Consider the following 21,027-nt stretch of genomic DNA (forward strand, 5'->3'; position numbering starts at 1 on the left):
CTTCTAGCTGTCAGAAGAGAAGGACGCCACGCGGCAGCTCACAAACGGCCATCTTTGCAATCTTTATTGAGAACTTAACAAGAGAGCTTGTGAAGCCCTGGGACGGATGGATGCCCACTGCGCTGTGTTTGTGCCAGGCCAGACGCAACCCTGCGCTTTGCCGGTTGCATTCCTGCCCGCTGCTGCTGTTTTGGAGTTAGCCTGCGTTTGGCCATGCACTCTGCAGCTGGTAGCAATCGCTGCAGATGTTGATGCTGCACCAAGTTGACCCAGGCTGGGTTTAAAATGGGTGCCACTTCTCCTGCATTTACAAAAGTTCTCCCCCCCCCCAACCCCCTGTGGCTTTCTTCTCACCCTTTCCAAAGGGCGGCACCTAGGAAGGAACGGGGGCCACCGCAACAGACTGCAAAGCGGAAAGTTGGCAAGAGACCTGCTTTTCCAAACCTCTTGAGGACTAGGAGCAAGCAGGACACCCCTTGTTTGTGTGACCAAGCTTGTTTTTTTTTTTTTTTGCTTTAAACTCTGTAATTCAGTGCAAAAAAGGAAGGAAGGAAGGAAGGAAGGAAGGACAGGCATTTCAACCGGAAGGCAATAAAAGAGAATTGTGCTTTTAGTAGTTGTAAAAAATAATAATAAAAGAATTTTAGCCAGGGGTGGCCTTGAGGAGCACAAAAGCACCTGCTGAAATTCTTCCTTCTTGGGGGGTGGTGGTGGTGGAAAATGGGGTGGGAGGATCTTATATTCGGTTTGCAGATCAGGGGCTTCTACCCCCCCCATTAAATTTCTCTGCTTCTGCTCCAAACTTAATTCAGAAATCTCTTTGCAAGCCTTAGCCAGAGACACCCCCCCACCCAAAAAAAGCAGGGGACCCTCCTGGGCCTCAGCCTGGCATGCGCAAGGTTGCTGCTCCTGAGCCAGGGGAGGGGGCTCCAGAGAGCATCTGGGGGGCAACAAAGGAGGGTTTGAGGGGGGGGAGGAAAACCAAGTTTTCTCGGCTGTAACAATGGCTAGGAGAGAAAGCCAGGCGTCTGAACAGCTTGGGGAGGAAACAGGAAAAGGAGATTTTGACTGGCATTGGGAATGGAAGCAGGAGGGGGAGGATTTGGGAGGTGGGAGGGTGGGGGGGAGGGAGCAATTCGGCTCCCCCCCCCACCCGAGTAACCTTTTCTCCAGTCCGCAGCTCGAAGAGAAGCGCGTTGCAGTGGCGGGCAGGGGATGGGCCGCCCAGTGCTGGCACAAGACTACAAAGCCCATCTGTTGGAGGGCTCCCCTGGGGGCCCTGCTGCGGGTGGCAGGCGAGGCCTGAGGTTGGGCACCGGGTGCCGCCCTTAAGCTGGCGGCTTCCGGAAAACGCTCCAGGCGTGGAAGCAGCGGGTGAAGGGAAGCGGCTCGTTGCCTTTGCGCACCAGGCGGAGCTTCCGGGGCCGGCCGGCATCTTTGGACCGCATGTGCTGGATGTAGACCTGAGGAGGGAGGGAAAGCGGTTCAAGGCCAGCAAGTGGAAAAGGTACCCTGAAAAATGTCAACTCCTACAACGTTCCGTGCCTGTTTTAGTAGTTGCCATTAAAAAAAAGGGGGGAGGAAGGAAATCTGGAAGAGCAGTTTAAAAGCCAAAGTACATTCCAACTCTTTTATCTTTAAAAGACTGTAGCTAAACTACCGGAGCTTTTGCCTGCAAATATGTTTGGAGAACGTGATTGATGACACCCAGCCCATGAAGGTGCTCAATTGGGGAATCTGATTTATGACACACCCAGAGGGGAGGGGGGAAACAGGGTCACAGGGGACTGTAAATGATGTAGGCCAGAGTTGGCTTCATACAGGGCAGGGCCAGTAGGTCGCCTCTAATGAATCCTTGGAAGTTTTTGGAAGGTTGGCTCGAGAATCACGATTTAATTAGGGTGATTGCTGGAATCCTGACAAAAATATTCAAAACGTGGTCTTATAACCTATATCAGGGGTCACCAACCTTGGCCACTTTAAGACTTGTGGACTTCAACTCCCAGAATTCCTCAGCCAACTTTGCTGGCTGAGGAATTCTGGGAACTGAAGTCCACAAGTCTTAAAAGTGGCCAAGGTTGGAGGCCCCTGACCTATATGTCACTACTTGAATTCCTCATACCTTTCAAAATTGAGTACAAACAGGCAGTCCTCGACTTACAACAGTTCATTTAGTGACAGTTCTAGGTTGCCACGGCACTGAAAAGAAGGGATTGTTTTTCAGACCTAGGACCTCTGCCAGCATCCCCAGGGTCACGTGGTCGAAGTCCAGATCCTTAGCAACCGACTCGTGTTTATGATGGTTGCAGCCTCCCTAAGCAAACGGTCGTATGTTGAGGACTGCCCGTGCATCTTAGAGTGGAGAAGTCTGGGAGACGGGAGGTCTTTCCTCCCCCGCCAGCAAAACCTGGCTGAAGCCAAAGCAGGAGGGGAACACGGAGCTTCCTTCAGTGTCCACCCTGAATGGTCAGCAACGCTTCTGGGCCGTTACCTGGCAAGCTTTGAGGCTCAACTTGATCTCCACCTGGCTGGTCTGCGTCCCCACCCACATGTAGACCTGGAAGAGGAAGGAAGAAGGAAGGAAGAAGAAAGAAGGAAGGAAGAATGAAGGAGGGAGGGAGGAAGGAGGAAGGGAGGAAGGAGAAAGAAGGAAGGAGGGAGGGAGGGAGGAAGAAGAAGAAAGAAGAGATGTGACTGGGCGTGTCTTCTGCAGAGGAGACCACAGCAGGCGTCTCCTTCTGGTTCCCACCACTTCACAAGAAGCCGCAGCCGGCTGGAGGCCAAAGCTGGCCAAGGGTCCCCCGTCCGGCTCCTGCCCCAGACTGACCTCGCAGCCATTGTCCAGCAACATGATGTCGTCATCCGCCAGGTCATCCTGGCAGAAATCGGAGCATTTTTCGGACACCGCAAAGTAGCCCTTCTCGTTGGAGCACCTGGTGGGCGGGGGAGAAAGCCAGGAAAAGAACTCAGAGCAGGAGGAGGAGGAGGAGGAGGAGGAAGGGACCCCTGTCTCCTTCCTCCCAGGAGGAAATTCAGACTCATCTTGCTGGATGATGACGAATTCGGGAAATAAGGGCAGCTCCTTCTCTGGAAATTTCTTTTTATTTTATTTTTATTAAATTGATATGCTGCCTATCTCGCCAGTAAGTTGACTTACAAACAGTCATAGGCCGACTACAAAGCAGAGAACATTAAGAAGAGCTGTACAAAGGGAGGGAGGGTTTTGTCTCCTGCCCGGGAAGAAGGGATCCACCCCAGGGGACCCACTGGCTCACCTGAAAAGACGGGAGAAGTTCATGTATTCGGCATCTCCATCGTAAGGTTTCTGCGCTCCAATCCCGACCCAAAAGAAATTCTCCGGTTCTTCTCCCTCATTGATCACCTGCAAACCAAGGAGGAAAGGAGAAGTGAGGAGAGGAGAGGAAGGGAAGTGGGAGAGATTTGCTGGTGGGTTTTCCCACCCAGACTTGTCTTCACCTGTGGGGTCCTTGCTTTCAGCTTGGTTGTTCTCTTGGAGACGTTTCATGACCCAACCACCGTGGGTAACATCATCAGTGCTAGAAGAGGGTTGCTCTCTCTTTCTATACACGTGGCTTGCCCTGTGGGGGCTCTCGGTGGTTCCTCCATTAGGCTGTTGATTGCTGGCCAGGAAGTGTTGTGGTCAAGATTGCTACAGTATATACAGTAAATATGGAGCAATCCTCACTTCCTCCTAGCACTAATGATGTCACCTAGTTGGGTCATGAAATGTCTGCAAGAAAACAGCCAAGTTCAGAGAGCACCAAGGACCCCACAGTCCTCCTCCTCCTCCTCCCCCCAAACCCCTCTCTCTTTTAGCATTGATGTTGCTACCTAGTTGGGTCATGAAACGTCCACAAGAAAAGAATGAAGCTCAGAGCACCAAGGAGCCCGCAGTCGTCGTCCTCCTCTACTACACAAAACCCCTCTCCCTTCTAGCCCTGCTGATGTTACCTAGTTTGGTCATGAAACATCTGCAAGAAAACAAGTTCAGGGAGCACCAAGGACCCCACAGTTCAACCCTGAGTTACAAATATTCCATTTGTTCTCTTTACCTGTTTGCTGTATGAGTCGTCAAACATGTGGTTCATGATATCTTCGGACAGCTTCGCTTCATCGGGGTTGGCAGCTCGGCCGACCCAGGTGTACACGATGCCCTGGTTGTCGGAACTCTCAAAGGGAACCTGGAAGGAGAATTTTGGGAGTTGAAATCCCCAAGTCTTAAAAGTTGCAAAGGTTGGACATCCCTGTGTTAGAAGTCAGCCTTCTCCTGCCCAGATTTCACAAGAGCTGTTCAGGCTACGTGAATTGGAGCCAGCACGGCCGTGGTGGTACAAAAGTGTTAGCATTCTGGGGGCACCAATTTTTTTTGGGGGTCGGTCCCTCAGAAAGAGGGCTTGAATTCCAACTGCCATGCTGCATTTTACAAAAGAACATCAGATTTTTTTTAAAAAAAAAGGACGCAACTATTCAATTTTCATCCATCGGTGGCTTAGATTACCTTCAAAATGAAGCAGAATTCAGAGTTCAGAAGGCCAGAGTCCGTGTTGATCTGGATGCACCTGGAGGGGAAGGTTGGGAGACCATCAGCACCCACCTTTTCATCCCTGGGTTTGGATTGATAGATTTGGGTTTGGGGAGTTGGGCTGATGGACTGGCACACGGCCAAAGAAGAGTGACCAAGGGGATTGATCTTGTTTGCAAAGGAGGAGCTGGGATGTCAAGGAAGCCAGCTGTGGCCAAAGGCTAGGTGTCTCCTGAAGATAACGGATCTGGTCTTTGACTCCAGAACAAACCCTTTCTGAAGTTGGTGGGAGGAAGTAGGGCTTAGCAGAGGCCGGCCAACCTTCTTTTAGAAATGCTCACGTTGCATTTTAGCCGACAGCTCTCCAGCTCTGGGTTCCCAGATCCAAACACTGGTGTCAACCCAGTTGGGAGGTCCCAAAATGCAAGGAGAGCAGAAATGGGAGAACTTCTCCCAGGTTCCAGCAGGACTTCAATCCCTTCTGGGGCTTCAAAGAGTCTCTGCAAGTCCAGAGGTCCAAGACCTCAACCCGGCCCCAGGCAATGGAGCTCCTCACCGGGTACAGAGTGCGCTGCCGTTGGTACGGATGTGGTAGAGGCTGGGCTGGAGGTTGTCATCCCTGGCTTTCCTCTTCCCCTTGTGGACGATGAATTTCCTCTTGAAGTGGGAGAGGAACTTGGGGTTCTCCTGCTGCTGCGTCATGCGCACAACCTGGAGGATTGGGGGGAAGGGGTGTGCAGAAATGTCAGCCCTACTTGGAATGTGGGGGGATGAATCCACCCAGAACGCACCAGCCTGGCTGTGGGGCCTTGGCTGCCTCTTGCAAATGGCCAAGGAGGAGGTGGGAAGAAGGAAGACAGACAGACACACAACTCCCTTGGAAAAGCAGAAGGATCTTGAAGAGTATTGAAACCTTCATAATGTGTGTGTGTGTGTGTGTGTGTTTTAAGAACTGTCCTTTCCAGGCCAGATTAATAAGGGAGCATTTCCCGTTCTGGGTGGGGGGGATTCTGGGAGGTGAAGTCCAGCCCATCTGGGCAGGACTAGTTTAGCATCCCTGCCTTCCTCTGGCCAAACATCCTGGTCAACGATGCACAGATAGGGAGGATGGGGTAATTTATTCCAGCTCAGCTCCTAGAGCAGGGGTCCTCAACCCTGACTCCTTTTAAGAGGGGTGGACTTCAACTCCCAGAATCCCCCAAGTTTGAAAGCACTGCTAGGGAGGGTGGATGCTCCCGGTTCCCCCCTCTCCTTCCGGCCCCAGGGACGACCTTCCGGCTCACCTCCAGCTTGCCTGGGAAAAGGTTCTCAAATTTCTTCTGGAGGCTGAAAGTGAAGGTCAGCCACCCCATGTTGGAGGCCTCGCGGCCCTGCCAGAAATAAACCACACACTGGAAGTCTTCTTCGGGCTGCTTCTCTTCTTCTTCCACCTCCTCCTCCTCTTCCTCCTCCTCCTTCTCCTCGCCTTCAGCGCTCCCTTCCTCTCTCTTCTTCTTCTTCTTCTTCTTCTCCTCCTCATCTTCCTCTGTCTCCACAGGGATCCAGTACCTCTCGGGACAAAACCAAAGTTACTCAGTTACTTCTTCTCGAGCAGAAAAGAGGTGGGGGCCAAGGATCATGCAAAGCAGCTCTGAGGGGGAGAGACCCCAGAGAACATCTGAGAACACCTTGAGGGAGGGGTGGGGTTGGCTGGGCATGTCCAAAGGGCCCACGTGGGACTCCGTAGGAAGGGCATCTCATAGGGGTCCCAGCAAAGAAAAGTGAACATCCATGAACAGCATTTCTGAAGAAGCACCTGCTCTCGACCCGCTTCCCTACTCTGAGGAACACCGCGCACTGCACTGATTTGGACAAAGGAAGAAGGCGAGACAGAAAGATCCTCCCGGGAACCAAGGTCGTGGAGCACCTGGAAAGCGGGCGAGATGACCTACCGGCAGAGAAAGACGTAGCAATCCTGGGTGTAGAAGTGGCCAAATTCCTCTTCAGGCAGCCGGGTGAACTTCTTGTTCTCCAGGACGAAGCCTTCCATGCCGTCCAGGTCTTCATTCCATTCTTCCATGAGCTGCTCTGCCTGGGGGGGAGGGAAAGCAACCACCCACCAAGACCTGAGTCACCAAGGGGCCTTCAACGGAGACACAGGAAGTGCAAGAATGGAGGAATGTTTTGGGTGGGGATAATGTTCTAGGTGTCTCAAAGAGATGCTTTGTCATAATTGTCCAATGTTTGGAGGAGCATTTCTCAACCTTCACCCAAGTTGAAGTTGGGTGGACTCCAAGTCCCAGAATTCCCCAGCCAGCTCTTCCGGCTGGTGGATTCTGAGAGTTAAACTCCACCCATCTTCAAGCCATCATGGTTGAGAAATGCTAGTTTGCAGAATGCTTTATCTGCTTCCACAGAAGGGAGCCAGAGTGGTGGACCTAGCTTGGTTCTCTCCTCCTTGTAGCACCTACCTCGCTCAGAGGCATCGGGGGCTGACGTGGCAGAAACAGGGCAGTCAAGTCAGCCTTGAGCTGGTCCTTCTTCTCGGAATCCTTCTGCACTTTTCCTGAGAGGCCACCAGGTTGATGGACCGCTTCGGCGTTGCGGGTGTAGTCCACCTTCAGAACGTCATCCCAGTTCTTGAATTTGGATTTGAAGACCTGGCAGGGACACGGATCCCCATCAGAAAATCCAGATCAAGCAGAAGAAAACTATGCTAGAAGTAGTTTTCACTTTTAAATTTGGGGGTAAACGTTTTCCCTCCATAACACAAAATAAAGGAAACGCTCCTTAAGAACTGAAATCCGTCTTGAATCGGAAGCAGTCTTACCTATATCAAGACATTGTCTCCTACAATTAATTAATAGTAGTTTTAAAACTTTAATTAATTGTGCCAGAGTTTGGCATCATTGGAACTCCTGCTACCATCAGAACCCTTTAAAACAGATCACGTGTCTCTTTATTTTTAGGATTTATTACTATCATTTTCTTCAAAATATTCATGGTGGTCTACGGAGTTCTGAGAATCATGAAGAGCCAATCAACAAGGGGCCAATCAAGTCCAGCCTTCTTCAGCTGAGGACCCACATTCCCAGAATCCCCCATGCAAGAAATATAAGCTGACTCTATTTTCTTGTAGGACCACCTCTTCAGCTGAGACCTTGGTCCCCCCCAAAGCTTCACTTAGGGCTAGAAGAAGCCACATCACTTTGCCAATTCTGCCCCCTAACTTTCTGAACCCTGCAGCTTCCCACGTGTATGTTCCCTCTCCTGCCAAGCGGGCAAATATGGCCCAACCAACCCTTGAAGAGGGTTAGAGTCCTTTGGGAGCACCCCACCCTCCCTCCTTCCAACCTGGCACTCGGTGCCCTCCAGGTTCCGGATGACCATGGCGTGCTTGGGGCGGTGAAGCATGCTGCACAGCTCCTGACCCAGTTTGAGAGCAGCCGCCCGCACCAGGCGTGAGGACTTCCGGCCAATCCAGATGAAAACGTCTGACCAGCAGTCCAGAATGTAGACCGACTTGGTGTCCAGCAGGCTCTGGAGCTACCAAAGGAGAAGACAGAAGAAGACGGCTGAGACTCAACTGGACTCTTGGAAGGTAAGAGAGGTCCAAAGCAACAGGTTCTGGACTAGGTTGAATCCGAAACCATCTAGTCCTCTGGTCCCATCAGCACCTTCCAGACATTGTTCCTACCAGCCTCATTTCGGGGGACAGGTCCGCGGATGGCCTTTTCTTGTGCTCTACAGAGAGCCTGTAGTTTATCTGGGGCAGCTCCAGGTAGCCCAGTCCCAAGCCAACCTGCGCAGGAGGAGGCAAGGAGAAGCAGGAGGAAGAGCGTTTACCCAGAGAAGGACGCAAGCAAAGCCCAGTTGGAGCCACCCTGGGTGCGATTCATGACGTAAACACTGATTTTCCAAAGTCCTGCCTTCTCTCACAATCAACACCTTTAGGCACAAATGCCCCCAAACTACTGTAAGGTCTAGAGCAGGTTCATTTGATTGGCAAGAAAAGAAGCGTGTTTCTGGAAAATTCCTCCAGAATTGGGTGGAGGAGGCTGACATTGGCTCCTAAGCTCTCCTCAACTCCCTCCCGCCTCACCTTGTACAGCTTGGGTCTGGAGGGCTTGAAGTCATCTGGGACGTTGGCCTTGATCTCTTCTGCCTGCCCACCAAGGAGGTCCCAGAATTCCGGGGTCTCCTCGGTCTGAGTCAGCAGCAGGATTTCCGCCTTGCCCTTCCGCTCGTTCTTGTTGATCTTCTCAGCAAAGAGCCTGCGAAGAGAGGAGACAAATCCAGAACCAGCAGAACGAAAGAGAACCCGGACCAAGGAGACACACTGAGGTACCAGATCTCCCCCCCTCCCCAAACCCCCTCCCAAGGAGGGAATTCCAGAGGAGGCAAAGCAGCTTAAGAGAGTTTGTGTGTGAGAAAGAGGGTGAAGACAGCTCCTCCTTAATGGTTCCCAGAGCCTATGTTTTACGGTCCAAGTAGTCGGCTTTAGTTTGGCAGGTTTGGCATCTACAGGTGAGGAACAATAAAGAAATCTGCTTGCAAAATCTCAACGTGTCTTTTTTTGGAGTCGGACGTCACCACGAAGGTTCCCCTGGAATCCATTTTAGAGGAGGGTGCTGGCAATAATGGCAAGGTCAGATAGTGACGGAGCTAAAGTCAGTGCACCTCTGCAGAACTCCTCCAGATGTTTCAGAGCCCAGCTGTGCCACAGCCTCCTTTTGGCACTCACCTGGCTTTGGTGGTACCATTGAGAGTAGCCTGGCTGCCCCTCCAGATGTAGATCTCAAGGCCGTGATCCAACAGGAAGACAAAACTAGAAGGGAAGAAAGAAAAGCGAGAGCGGAGAAATGGGTTTTTAAAAGAAAAAGAAAAATAGCCAGCAGCATTTTCCCAGCCACCCACCACCCCAGCAGACTGAGGGGACTCCAGACTTCAAAAGAAGGCTGTCCTGCGTTATTTACCGGGGATCTAAAGCAGTCGCTTTCAGAGGAACTGGTTCCAATTTGATATTCTTCTTTCCGTAAACACGGTAAAGCCTGCATTGAAATTGCAGAAACAACAGCTTGATCGTATCCACTTGGGGGTGGGGGGGCAGCGCAACCTCCCCCCCCCCGAGAAACGAATGTTGTGCAATTGATAATCACTCTCTCTCTCCTCTTAAGACATTCAAAGAGGCTGAAATAATGACTGCAGCCTCCTCAAAGGAGCCATCACAGAATTGGCAGGCTAGGAAAGACTATAACTTGTAGAGATTTGCAAGCTGGCTAGTTTGGGGGCAAGTCAGGATAGCAGGCAGGTCCCCAATCCAAAGACCCTCGCTATCTCCTGAAACACCACCAGGTAATCCTAACTCATGGGGGTTGCAGGTAGAGGAAGAGCAGAAAAGTCTAATGCGCCTGTGAAGTCGTTATTTTTGAATCGAGAGATTCAGGCCTTCTCCAGCTCCCAAATGGAACCACTGGCTTCATCCTGAGCACCTGGAGCTAAAACGTGAATTATGTGGGTGCTTCATGGTTTACCTGGTGACATAATGGATGTCTTCCACCGTGTAGAAGCCGCTCGCCGTGCCCCCTTCGATGTAGGAGATCTCGTGATCAAACACCTGGGGTCCAGAAATGGGATTTCCAAAAGCGGAAAGGCAGAAATCATTAAATTAAAGCCAACCTGCCACCCTCGTGGATTAAACACGCAAGCCAGCTCTTAACCCTCTTCTCCTCACAATAGCACAGAAAACCTATTTCCATGTTAATGTCAGGATTCCAGCAGTTATCCAATTAAATCATGAGTCTCGACCAAACTCCCAAAACTTCAAAGGATTTATTGGAAGTCAACATGTCGGCATGACCTGGGCGTAGCCGACTCTGAGACACGCAATTCACTGTCACCTTTGATCCTGCTTTTCCCCCCACCCCTCTGGGTATATCATAATTCATATTCTCCAAGGAAACATGTCCATAGCCAAGAGTAATCAATCCTGCTCTCCAATTAGATTTCTGTGTGGCAGAAGCTTCAGCCATCTAATCAGTCTTTGAAGAAAACATGAATGGAATGTACTTTCAATTCCACACTGCTGCCTGCTCTTTGAAACTCCCACCCTGTTCTTTTTGTTGACAACTATAAAACATGTATAGAAAATGTTTTATGAGTTGACAGTTAAGTCATTTTGCTCTTGTTTTATCGTCTTTCCTCCTGTTCACAATTTCTTTGGGCCATTCCCTGCAGTTCTGAGGACCTGGGTCTTTGCCAAGGTCTCTGGAAGGGAAGCCCCCAAGAGAAAGGTGGGTACCTGGCTGAACTCATCGCTCTCGTCCCCCATCTCTTCTCGAATACTCCGGCACTCAGCCCCCAGGAAGTTCCGCAGGTTGACGGCGTGGATGGCCGAACAGGCCTTCTTATCCAGGGAGGATTCCTGGCCGATCCAGTAGTAGATCTCCCAGTTCAAGGATCCACTGTCATCCAGGAACGTCTGGAGAAGAGCAATTAGGAGTTGGAGAAGGGTCAAAGTCTATCTGGGTTCTGCGTCAGCATTTCTGTTCTTCTTGAACGAACAGGTAGTCCTTGGCTTAGGACAATAACGGAGCCTGCCTCATCCCTGCCCATAAAACACAACCAACCCCATTTTGCGATCTTTTTTGTGGTGGTTATTGCAACCTGGTTGCTTAGTACTCCCAAGCCCAATCACATGAACACCCGACGTTTGAATCTGTATCGTTAAGTAACCAAAGGTAGGTCTGTCGTAACTTCGAACAATTGTTGAGCAACCGGTCATAAGTTGAGGATTGCCTGCATGACTCTATTTCCAACTCCAGAAAAAGTTTCCTCTCTGTGCGATCTGCTCTCCACAACTTTGAGAGGCCATGACCAGATGTGGGCTGCAGGCCAGATACCTTGCCCAACTTCTGTAAAGTGGCTGAAAGGCATTGCCATAGACCAGTTCTGAGATAGGTAAGTTACGGCTGTGGGAAGATCATAGTCACACACACACACACACACACACACACACACACACCGGCCCTTTGGCCATGCCCACCTTCAGCACAATGTAGCAATCGGCTTCATAGAACTTCCCGTGGAAAGCCTCATCCACCAGGATGGGCACGAAATTCTCGATCTGCCAGACAGTGACCCCGGGCAGCTGGCCCACCTCTTCCGTGAAGAACTCCGAATAGTTGAGGTGAGGTTTCTCCAAACTCTGTTCCCAGCGGCGGGTCTTCAGATCCGTGTATTTTAGGTCTCCGTTCTCCTAAAGGCGAAAAGAGGAGGGTCTTCCTTTTAGCTCCCATGACAGCTCGCCCGTTTCCTCCGCAGCCATGGGGGTCTCACCTGGAGGGGAATCCAACCTTGTGGTGACCGCCTTACCTCCAGCTTCTTATTCTTCTCCTGGGCCACATCTGACATGCCTTTCAACACCTGCTTGGCCTGATCGTCTTGGGCTGAATCTTTGCGTCTTCGCAAGCGCATCTTCCGGGCCATGGGGTCCTTTGGGCTGCTCCCTGGGAACCAAAGGAGGGAAGGGGGAGAGATGGGGAGGAGAAGTTTTAGCTCCATCTAGAAGTAACAAGATCGGGAAGATGGTCCTAAGAGGACAAGGGACAGAGGTGTCTGATGTGCTTCTAGTTTACAAGGCAGGAGGAAGTTCTTGAGATGGTCAAGGTTGAAGGCAATAGGTTGACTTTCTAGTGTGGCTGTTTGCTGGGGAAGGCTACAAAACTACACACCTACAACCAAAGGGGGTCCTAGCCTATAGCCAAAGCGGGGTCGGTCCTAAACTCACCTCCAGCCGCTGCTGCTACCGTGGCAGGAGATGCCCCAGCCAGCCGCAACTGGTTTTGCAAGGAGAAGTCAATGTTGTACCACTCTGAAGTTCGGTCCACAGGCTTTGGGGGCATCACCAGGTTTGGGTTCTCCCGGACATCCAAGATCTGCAGGCAGAGAAGAGGACCTCAGTCAGGAGCAAGAAGACAAGAGGCTCTTCAGGGACGAAGCTCAGGCTGAAGTCTCTCAACCACAACCCACGTTCGCTCGCTAACCATGATCTGGAGCAGGGGTCTCCAACCTTGGCCACTTTATAGACTTGTGGACTTCAACTCCCAGAGTCCACAAGTCTTAAAGTGGCCAAGGTTGGAGACCCCTGATCTGGAGGACGGAGAACCTCCACAGACCTCAACAACCGTTGTCCAAGGGGGAGCCACTTCCTCTTTCCAGGATTCCTTTGTCCCTAAAACTCTCACCTCCACATCCGTCAGAAAATGCACTGCTTCCGGCAAGGTCACCAGGCGATTCTTGTTCAGCACCAGCTTCCTGAGTTTCACACACCTGTAGAAAGGGGAGGGCCAGAGGGTTGAGCCCAGCTGAGGCAGAAGTCCAGCTCGCCCAGAGAGCGATGGCCGAGCTACTCGGCGGAAGAGTGAAGGGCGACCAACCTGCAGAGGCTTTCGGGAATGAGCTCCAGGTTGTTGTTGGCAGCCATAAATTCCTCCAGGTTGGCCAGCTTCCCGATGCCGGAAGGGATACCGTCAAAGTCTAGCTTGTTGGAATTCAAGTAGAGCTTCTTTAGTTTGGTGAGTTTGCAGATAGCAGACTGCGGGGGGGAGGAGAACGGAAGGAAAATTAATTTCAGGACGGAAAAGAAATCCCCGCTTGCTCATTCGGAAGCTGCTTTTCCACAAAACTTTGTCTAAATCCACCCCTTGGAACACAAAAGATCAGAATGGTTTCTATAAAGGTAGAACAAAAGGCTCCATAAATCGCAGTGCAAAGGCAGAAAAAAATTGATTTACTGTTCTACGTACCTCTTAATATTAATATTTCTCAAACCTGGCAACTTTTAAGACCTGTGGAACTCCCAGCATGCTGGCTGGGGAATTCTGGGAGTTGAAGTCCACTCATCTTCAAGGTTCAGAAACCCTGGCCTATATCCTTGTCCCTGGGATGTGGCCACTTCCTGAATCTGCCTGCTTTTTCTTGCTTGTGAAAGCAACGCATCCAGCATGCCCACCTTCTTCCCCATCTAACCAAGGAAGTTTGGATCCGGGCCATAAGTTCCCCTTTCCAGGTAGGTTGTGACTTCAAATGGTTCCTAAGTACCATTGGTCATAAGTCAAGGACGACCTAGTGAGGAAAGGGCGGTGCTTTGCTCCTCCTAAGAGCAGACCAGCGACTCGCATTAACCTGCCAGCTTTAATCAAATAGGACGGTTGAACCAAAGCCTCCTTGGCTCCCGTTGCTGGCCTGTCCGGAGCCCCAAGGGGAGCCGGGTGGCCTCCAGGAAAGGGGACCCACCGGCAGGGAAGTCAGCTGGTTCCTTGACAGGTTGAGGGTCTCCAGTTGCGTCCACTGGTCGATGCAAAGAGACAGATCCGAAATCTGGTTAGTGCTCAGGTTCAGACGCCGCAGGTTGGACAGAGTATAGAGACACTCCGGAACCCGGCTCAGGTCGTTGCAAGAGAGGTCCACATCTGTGCAGGGCCAGGAAAGAAAGACCAGGTGGCAGAAGGGAGGGGGTTCCCGGGGGGAGGGAAGGGGGCCAGGGGGTCACCCAGGACGGCGAGTTCTGGGGTCCACGGTGCCCCCCGCTTTGTGTTGCCGTAACTGCCCCTCCCTCCCCAATTTCAAGGCATTCCTATTGTCGTAAGTAAACGTGTGCCCTCCTCCAAGGTAGTCCTCCCAGTGCATCGGAAATACAGTTCCCACAACCGTCCACCCGGACGGAGGTTGCAGGGCTTGAGGTCTGGTGCCTTTGGAGGACACCTGGGGGAAAGGCCAGGAGAACGGAGTCTTCAGGGGTCCCTGATGGGAGGTGGGGCGACCGCAGCTGGTACCTGCCAGGCGGGTCAGGCCGTCCAAGCTGGTGGGCAGGTTGCTCTGTGTCCTCTGCGTGTTCCGCAGGTGGAGCGTTTGCAGGGCCGTCATGGCGGGGAGTTGCCTTCGGGGTGGGGGAGAGCAAGGAGGAGGGGGGAGAAGGGCTTAGCTGGGACCACCAGGGGCAGGAAAGCCAGGAGGGATTCTGCCCCGACTCGGCCTTCCTCCCCCTGCCTCTCTGTCCTCAGCCCCTCCCGAAGCCCCAGGGCTCAGTGCCTCTGAAGCGAGGGAAGGAGAGGCTCCCCTTTGGGCCAACCCCTCGGGCCTGGAAACGGGACCCTCCCTCCCCTTGCAACTCCCAGGGGAAGGAAGGTGGGCTCTACCTGAGCTGGGCGTGCATCAGAGGGTTGTTACTCAGGAGCAAGGTCTGCAGGTGCACCAGGCGCCTCATCTGGGGGGGCAGGCTCTCCAGCTTGTTGTCACTCAAATCCAGGTACAGCAGGTCGGTCAGGTTGATGAAGAGCTGGTTGGGGATGCTATCTATGCTGCAGGGGCAAAGCGGGAGAGCGACACGCCTTGTTTACACTGTCAGGGAGGCCCGGCCTGGTGCCAGCGCCCCGCCCCACTCGCCAAAGGCCCTTCAGCAGCCAGACGTTCACACCCCAGCCAGGTTCCCCCACCCCCGCAAGGAGCCATTCGTTTCTCTCCTCCCCAAACTCCCCGGGGCCTCTCCCTCCGTGGAGGGCTGGATCCACCCAGTGCCTAGAACGGAGCTCTCCAAACTTGGCCACTTGTGGACTTCAACTCCCAGAATTCTCCAGCCAGCTCTGCTGAAGTCCACAAGTCTTAAAAGGGGCCAAGTTTGGAGGCTGCTGGCCCAGAAGCTGCCGCCTGCTTCTTCGAGGCGACACCGACGGGGTCTCGGTTGAAGCTGCGGTTTGCCCGGGGCTCGTCTGAGTTGGCAGAAAGGCAGAGGACGGGCCCTTGGGATGAAAGGAGGGGCCAGCAGAATTCTGCCAGGAAAACGTTCCCTTCCCCGGCCTGCGTTCCGTTTTGGGCAACGGGTCATTATGGTTTGCTCTGGTTTAAGCTTCTTAAGGATTTGGGCCAAGAGAGGAAGGGAACAGAGTGGGCATCTAGCCAAGCAAGTCCGAATATCTCCGTTTTACTGGCAGCCCCTCGCGAGAGCAGGAGGAGGCCGTAGACTGAAACTTTAATCTGTTCCGTCCAGTTGCCTCTTCCCTCCCCACATACGGGGGGGTCCTTGTGTGTCCTATCACACCTGGCCTATAAATAATTATTCTATTCTATTCTATTCTATTCTATTCTATTCTATTCTATTCTATTCTATATTCTACTCTAATCTACTCATTCTATTTCTATTTTATTCTTTCTCTTTCTCTTCTGTTCTATTGCTTTTCATTTTTTCCTTATCCTATCCTATCCTTTTTCTATACTCTACTCTACTCTACCCTATTCCTTGACTTACGGCTGCAGTTTGTAACACCCTGGATCTGGGTTATGAGTTGTTGTGGTTGCAGGTCAAGGCATCCAGGGAACGGACCCAATATTTTGGCATTCTCGGCAGCCGTTGTTAGGCAAAAGCCGCCGTTCTTAAGCAAACACTCTGACACTAAGTGAAGCCACTTTGTTCAGCGGACCTTGTTTGTTGGGAACTAGAAGTAAATCCGAATCCTGGCGAAAAACCAACAGAAAATTGCAGTCCTGGGACCACGGGGGTCTGTAAAGGGGAGTCAGCTATTAAGTGCCCACAATCATGTGACCTTGGTGTATGTGTGTGTGCGTGCGTGTGTGTGTGGTTGTGATAACTTTGGAATCGGGTCATAAGCAGCTTTTTTTTGGGGGGGGTCTGTCATAACTTCATATGGTTGCTAAGCAACCGGTCATAAGTGGAGGACTATTGATGTTACCTGTTATGTTTGAGGTTGAGCACCAGGATATTCTTGGCGTTCTCCAGCTCCCGTGGACACTCAGTCAGCTGGTTGTAGCTCAGGTCCTAGAGGAAGAGAAAGCCAGGAAGGGGGCATCAGAGGCCACGGAAGCATCATGGGGCGGCCACGGAGGCCACGTTTTCTCAGAGATCCAAAGGGAAAGCGCGAGAATAATGGGGGCGTCTGAATTTAGAGCCGTTTCCCTCAAACTTGGTCACTGTAAGAGGTAGGTGGGCTCCAACCCCCAGAATTCCCCAGCCGGATCTGCCACCTACCAGGACCGAGAGGTCGTCCAGCTGGAAGATTTCATAAGGAATCCCGGAATTTTTCAGCGCGTTGGCCCGAGCGACGATGGCCTGGGGAGCGGGAGGAGAAAGAACGGGGGTGGGGTTGGGGGTCAGGCCCACCTGAGACCATGCAGAGGGTCAACGGGGGAGCTCTGGGGTGCGGAGGACTTACCCGCAGGCAAGGGAGGCTGGAGAAGTCTCCGTGGAGGGTGGTCAGGTTGTTGTGGCTGACGGAGAGGTGTTCCTATTGGGGGAAGGCAAGCAGGAAGGGTCTGGGGGCTGCGTGTGATTGTAAGGAGGGTCGGTGTGCACCCTCCCCACTGGGGTTAGCTTCACGGGGGTGGACAAGCCATCTGGGTTTGTGCCTTGAGCCCAAATGGAATTGAGAAGGATGTGGCTTGGGGTGGGGCATGAAGGGGCCCAGGAAGGGGGCAGGAGGAAGGGGGAGAGATCTTTGGAGGGAAATCCTGCCCCCCCCTCCCCAAATCCCCCATCCACTCTCCCTCTCTCAGGTCCTTCAGCCTCAGGGATCCAAAGCCTGTTTGGGCACCTGAGTTTAGCCTTAACAATACGGGAACGTCATAATGACTCTTCCTTGCAAAATTTCTATTTTAACAATTAAGGGGGATTTAAAAATAAAACAACCCCGTTTCCCCCCCTCCCCCCTGCTTCCTGCCCTCCAAAATGACCCCCTGGGGGGGGAGGGGGCTGCAAAAGGAAACGCTGATCTCTCACCAGCTTGTGGAGGGCCGAGAGCTCCTCCGGCAAGTAGCAGAGGCCCGTCCGGTTCAGCTTCAGCCATCGCAGGCTGGTCATGGACCTCACGTGCTCCGGGAAGAAACCACCCTGCCAGGGGAGAGGCATCAGAGGGTGGGGGGTCAGGTGTGCTGGAGGCCATCCTGGCAAGGGACCAGGGGAGGTTGTGACAGTCGTAAGTGCGAGGACCCCGGGGAAAGTCACTTTCTTCAGCACCATTTGAGTGGTTGTTAAAACAAATGGTCATAAGATGAGGATCTATTCTATTCTACTCATTCTATTAACTCTTTCTATTCTATTCTCTATTTTCTATTCTATTAATTCTTATTCTATTCATTCTAATTCTATTAATTCTATTCTATTCTACTCTACTATTTTCTATTCTATTCTATTTTCTATTCTGTAAATTCTTATTCTATTCTATTCATTCTCATTCCATTCTTTCTATTCTATTCTCTTTCTGTTAATTCTATTCTATTCATTCTTATTCTATTCATTCTTTCTATTCTATCCTATTCTCCATTCTATTCTACTATTTTCTATTCTATTATATTTTCTATTCTACTTTCTATTCTATTCATTCTTAATCTATTCATTCTTGTTCTATTTATTCTTTCTGTTGTATTCTCTATTCTATTCTACTATTTTCTATTCTATTCATTCTTATTCCATTCATTCTTATTCCATTCCATTCCACTCCTACTCTTATTCCTATTCCTATTCTTCTCCTTCACACAGGTCCCCGATTAAAGGGGTCCCTGCAACCCATCTCTTTTTATGTCCAATGTCCATAAAATATAGGATCACCCCATGACTTTTCTCTTCTCCCCTGAGATTCTCGGCCCCTGTCACCGAACATGCATTGCGGGGGAGAGAGAAGCACCATTTCAAGCAACCGTTTTTGTCCCTGGAAATTTACAGTCTGAAATGTTATGAAGTTTGACCCGGTCATCGTCCGTGCAAGACACGCAGAGATCGTGTGTCCGAAGGCTGTGCCCTCCCCTCTCCTCTCCCCTTCCCTGAGTGACGTCACGATTTATAAGCAGGGTTGCACGTCACTTCAGAAGTATTCCTGACCTCTCAAGGCAAACATACTCTCCCCCCCCACACACACACAAGCATGTGGCTCACTGCTAATTATAATTCTGATATCAGCCCCGTAAACTCTGCAAGAGGAAATGAGTTGGACGGTTGAGAAACGAGGATAAATGGAAACTTTTAGGAAGGTGGAAAGGAGCCCAGGGAGGTTGAACCGTAGGAAACACGAGGAGCTTTTGAGTAAACAAATTGTGCAAGGTCTTCATAATATTTTCCGGTTAAGTGGCAACAAGCTAGGAGAGACGAGGCGCTTCATATCATCCACCGGGAATCGGGGCTATACATTTAATAAATGGTTCTTGTAATTATTAAAACATGAGCTACTCGTTTCATGCAACCTTCCCAGGTGACTATCCCAGCAATTGGCAAGTATGATCTTTTGTGAAACAACTTGTGAAAACTTGCTTTCTTTAGAAAGAAAGAGCCTATATCCCGCCCCTCTCCCACTCCCCAAATGAAGGTGTCCCAGGTCAGATTCCGCAGCGGAGATAGCCTAGCTTAGCCCATACCCTTCTCTCCCTGGAGGCCAGCTGACATTTGCAGCACTGAGTCACAGAACAAGCCAAAGATCTGATCTTAAAATTGCTATTCCAAGAGTTGCCCAGAAGTGCAGCCTGACTTCACAGGACCTGAATAAATCAATCCTTTTTCTTGTATAACCAAAAATTAGGAATAACTGGGGGGTGGGGGGGAAACCTGGTCACCCCTTTTCCCATAGAAAAGGACTTTCTCTCTTTGACGTTCTGAAAAAGTGAAGCCTCCAAGGCAAGGATCTTCCAACTTGACAGCTTTAAGACTTGTGGACTTCAACTCCCAGAATTCCTGAGCTAACACGGCTGGAGGAGGAATTCTGGGAGTTGAAGTCCACAAGTCTTAAAGCTGTCAAGTTTGAAGACCCCTGGTCTACAGTCTCTCTCTCTCTCTCTCTCTCTCTCTCTCTCTCTCTCTCTCTCTCTCCTCTAATCTGTCTGTCTAATCCAAGGGTCTTCAAACTTGGCAAGTTTAAGACTTGTGGACTTCAACCCCCAGAATCCCAGTGCTAACATGGCTGGAGGAGGAATTCTGGGAGTTGAAGTCCATCAGTATTCAAGCTGCCAAGTTTGAAGACCCCCTGCTCCAAGGACAGGAGCAGTCTACCCTACAGGGCAAAATTTGCTGCAGGGTGACGCAGGCAGCCACCCTCCGATCTGATTCTGGGGATTTTGAGAGGCGTTGGGTGAAATCGGTGTGGCGACTTTTCAGGTGGGTGGACTTCAACTCCCAGAATTCCCCCAGCGGGCCTGAATGGAAAAGTCTGAAAAAGTCACTGAGGTTGAGAAATTCCCCCAGGGGTTAGACCGGAAATGTCACTTACCTCTTTCTCTAAACAGTTTTAATGTTATGTATTTAAATCCAGGGGAAAAGCCAGCTTAGCCAAGCAAATCAGGGTGGAGAAGAGCATATATATTATTATATTATATACATGTATGTGTGTGTGTGTGTGTGTAAACTCTCAGAATATATACCATATCATATCATATTGATACACACACACACACACAAACATATACATACATACCCCAAACTTTTATTTTACTTTCGAAACTGCATCTATTCCGCCCCCCCAAAAAAAACCTCCTGCGGCCGCCGGGCTCTTCCGCGTAACCCGGGTCAGGCCGGGGTCTCCCCCGTCTTGAAGCGACTTCAGAGCCCCGGGACGCCCCCTCCCAAGTTTCGCGGCGGCTTGAATCGCGGGGCCGGGGGAATCCCGACTCCCACCCTCCCCGGCGGCGGCGGCGGCGGCGGGGGACGAGGGGAGTCGGAGTCCGCCGGACAGAGGGCTGGGCATTGACTGGCTCCACGATCCAGCCCTGCCCGGCCGGGGCTCCGCGGAGGGGCTGAACCCAGCCCAGCTCAGCCCGCCCGCCCGCCCGCCTTCCCGGGGCCCGGCTCACCTTGAAGTCGTTCCCGCTGAGATCGACGCCGCGGATGAAGGGCAGCACCCCGGTGGAGGCCATGGGAGCGGCGGGCGGGGAAGCGGCCGGGGAAGCGGCGGCGGCGGCTCTTTCCGCGGACGGAGAGGGGCGGGGGCGGGGCGGGGCCTCGCGAGGACACGCCCCTCGTTAACCCCTCCCTGGAGCGTAAGCCCGAGCAGTCCTCGACTTACGACCACCAGGGAGCCGGGGCCCCCGCCTTGCCGCTGCTAAACCAGGCGTTTGATTATGGGGGAGGGGTTTTATGACCACAGTTGTAAAGCGAGTCGCTCTAGGTCGTGGTTAGATTAGTAGCACGGTGGTTTTTAAGCGAATCTGGCTGAACCCCTCGTAACACACACACACACGCACGCTGCAATGGTTGGTCAGTGTGAGAAATGGTCACAGGTCACTTTTTTGAGTGCCGGTGTTCCAGCGGCCACTAAACGAACTATTGTAAGGAGAGATCTACCTGTGTGTCTTTTTAACAATTAAATGCATGCTATAAAAAGAAAGGGAGGATTTTTTTAAAAAAGAAGGGAATTAAGTGCCGTCCAAGATTTTTTTGGTCCGCTTCTATGCCCGGACTCGGGTAGAGAGGAGCCTCCTCGCTCAGCGCTGACCACCTGCACACCTGCCCGAAG

The 21,027-nt window shown here is 51.7% G+C and overlaps 1 protein-coding gene across 1 annotated transcript; it reads right to left on the reverse strand.

Annotated features, from left to right (window-relative positions):
• Nucleotides 1-38: 38 nt before the first annotated feature.
• FLII (FLII actin remodeling protein) lies at nt 39-20,501 on the reverse strand. The gene is made up of 30 exons (XM_087942295.1): nt 20,366-20,501; nt 17,313-17,423; nt 16,750-16,821; nt 16,566-16,646; nt 16,270-16,355; nt 14,722-14,883; nt 14,359-14,462; nt 13,820-13,995; nt 12,961-13,118; nt 12,769-12,853; nt 12,312-12,459; nt 11,897-12,030; nt 11,568-11,780; nt 10,824-11,003; nt 10,057-10,139; nt 9,499-9,573; nt 9,267-9,350; nt 8,625-8,796; nt 8,220-8,324; nt 7,877-8,068; nt 6,994-7,182; nt 6,475-6,614; nt 5,827-6,091; nt 5,100-5,254; nt 4,520-4,580; nt 4,074-4,202; nt 3,276-3,382; nt 2,828-2,933; nt 2,492-2,557; nt 39-1,463 (listed from the first exon to the last, which is right to left on the reverse strand). Exons 1-30 carry the CDS (start codon nt 20,426-20,428, stop codon nt 1,329-1,331), a joined length of 3,837 nt encoding a protein of 1,278 aa, XP_087798421.1. The 5' UTR covers nt 20,429-20,501; the 3' UTR covers nt 39-1,328.
• Between the last annotated feature and the right edge of the window lie 526 nt (nt 20,502-21,027).

The sequence above is a fragment of the Notechis scutatus genome, chromosome 12, assembly GCF_049901735.1.
Source record: "Notechis scutatus isolate UNSWTSFEM ecotype Mainland chromosome 12, rNotScu1.2, whole genome shotgun sequence".
Classification (NCBI taxonomy): Eukaryota; Metazoa; Chordata; class Lepidosauria; order Squamata; family Elapidae; genus Notechis; species Notechis scutatus.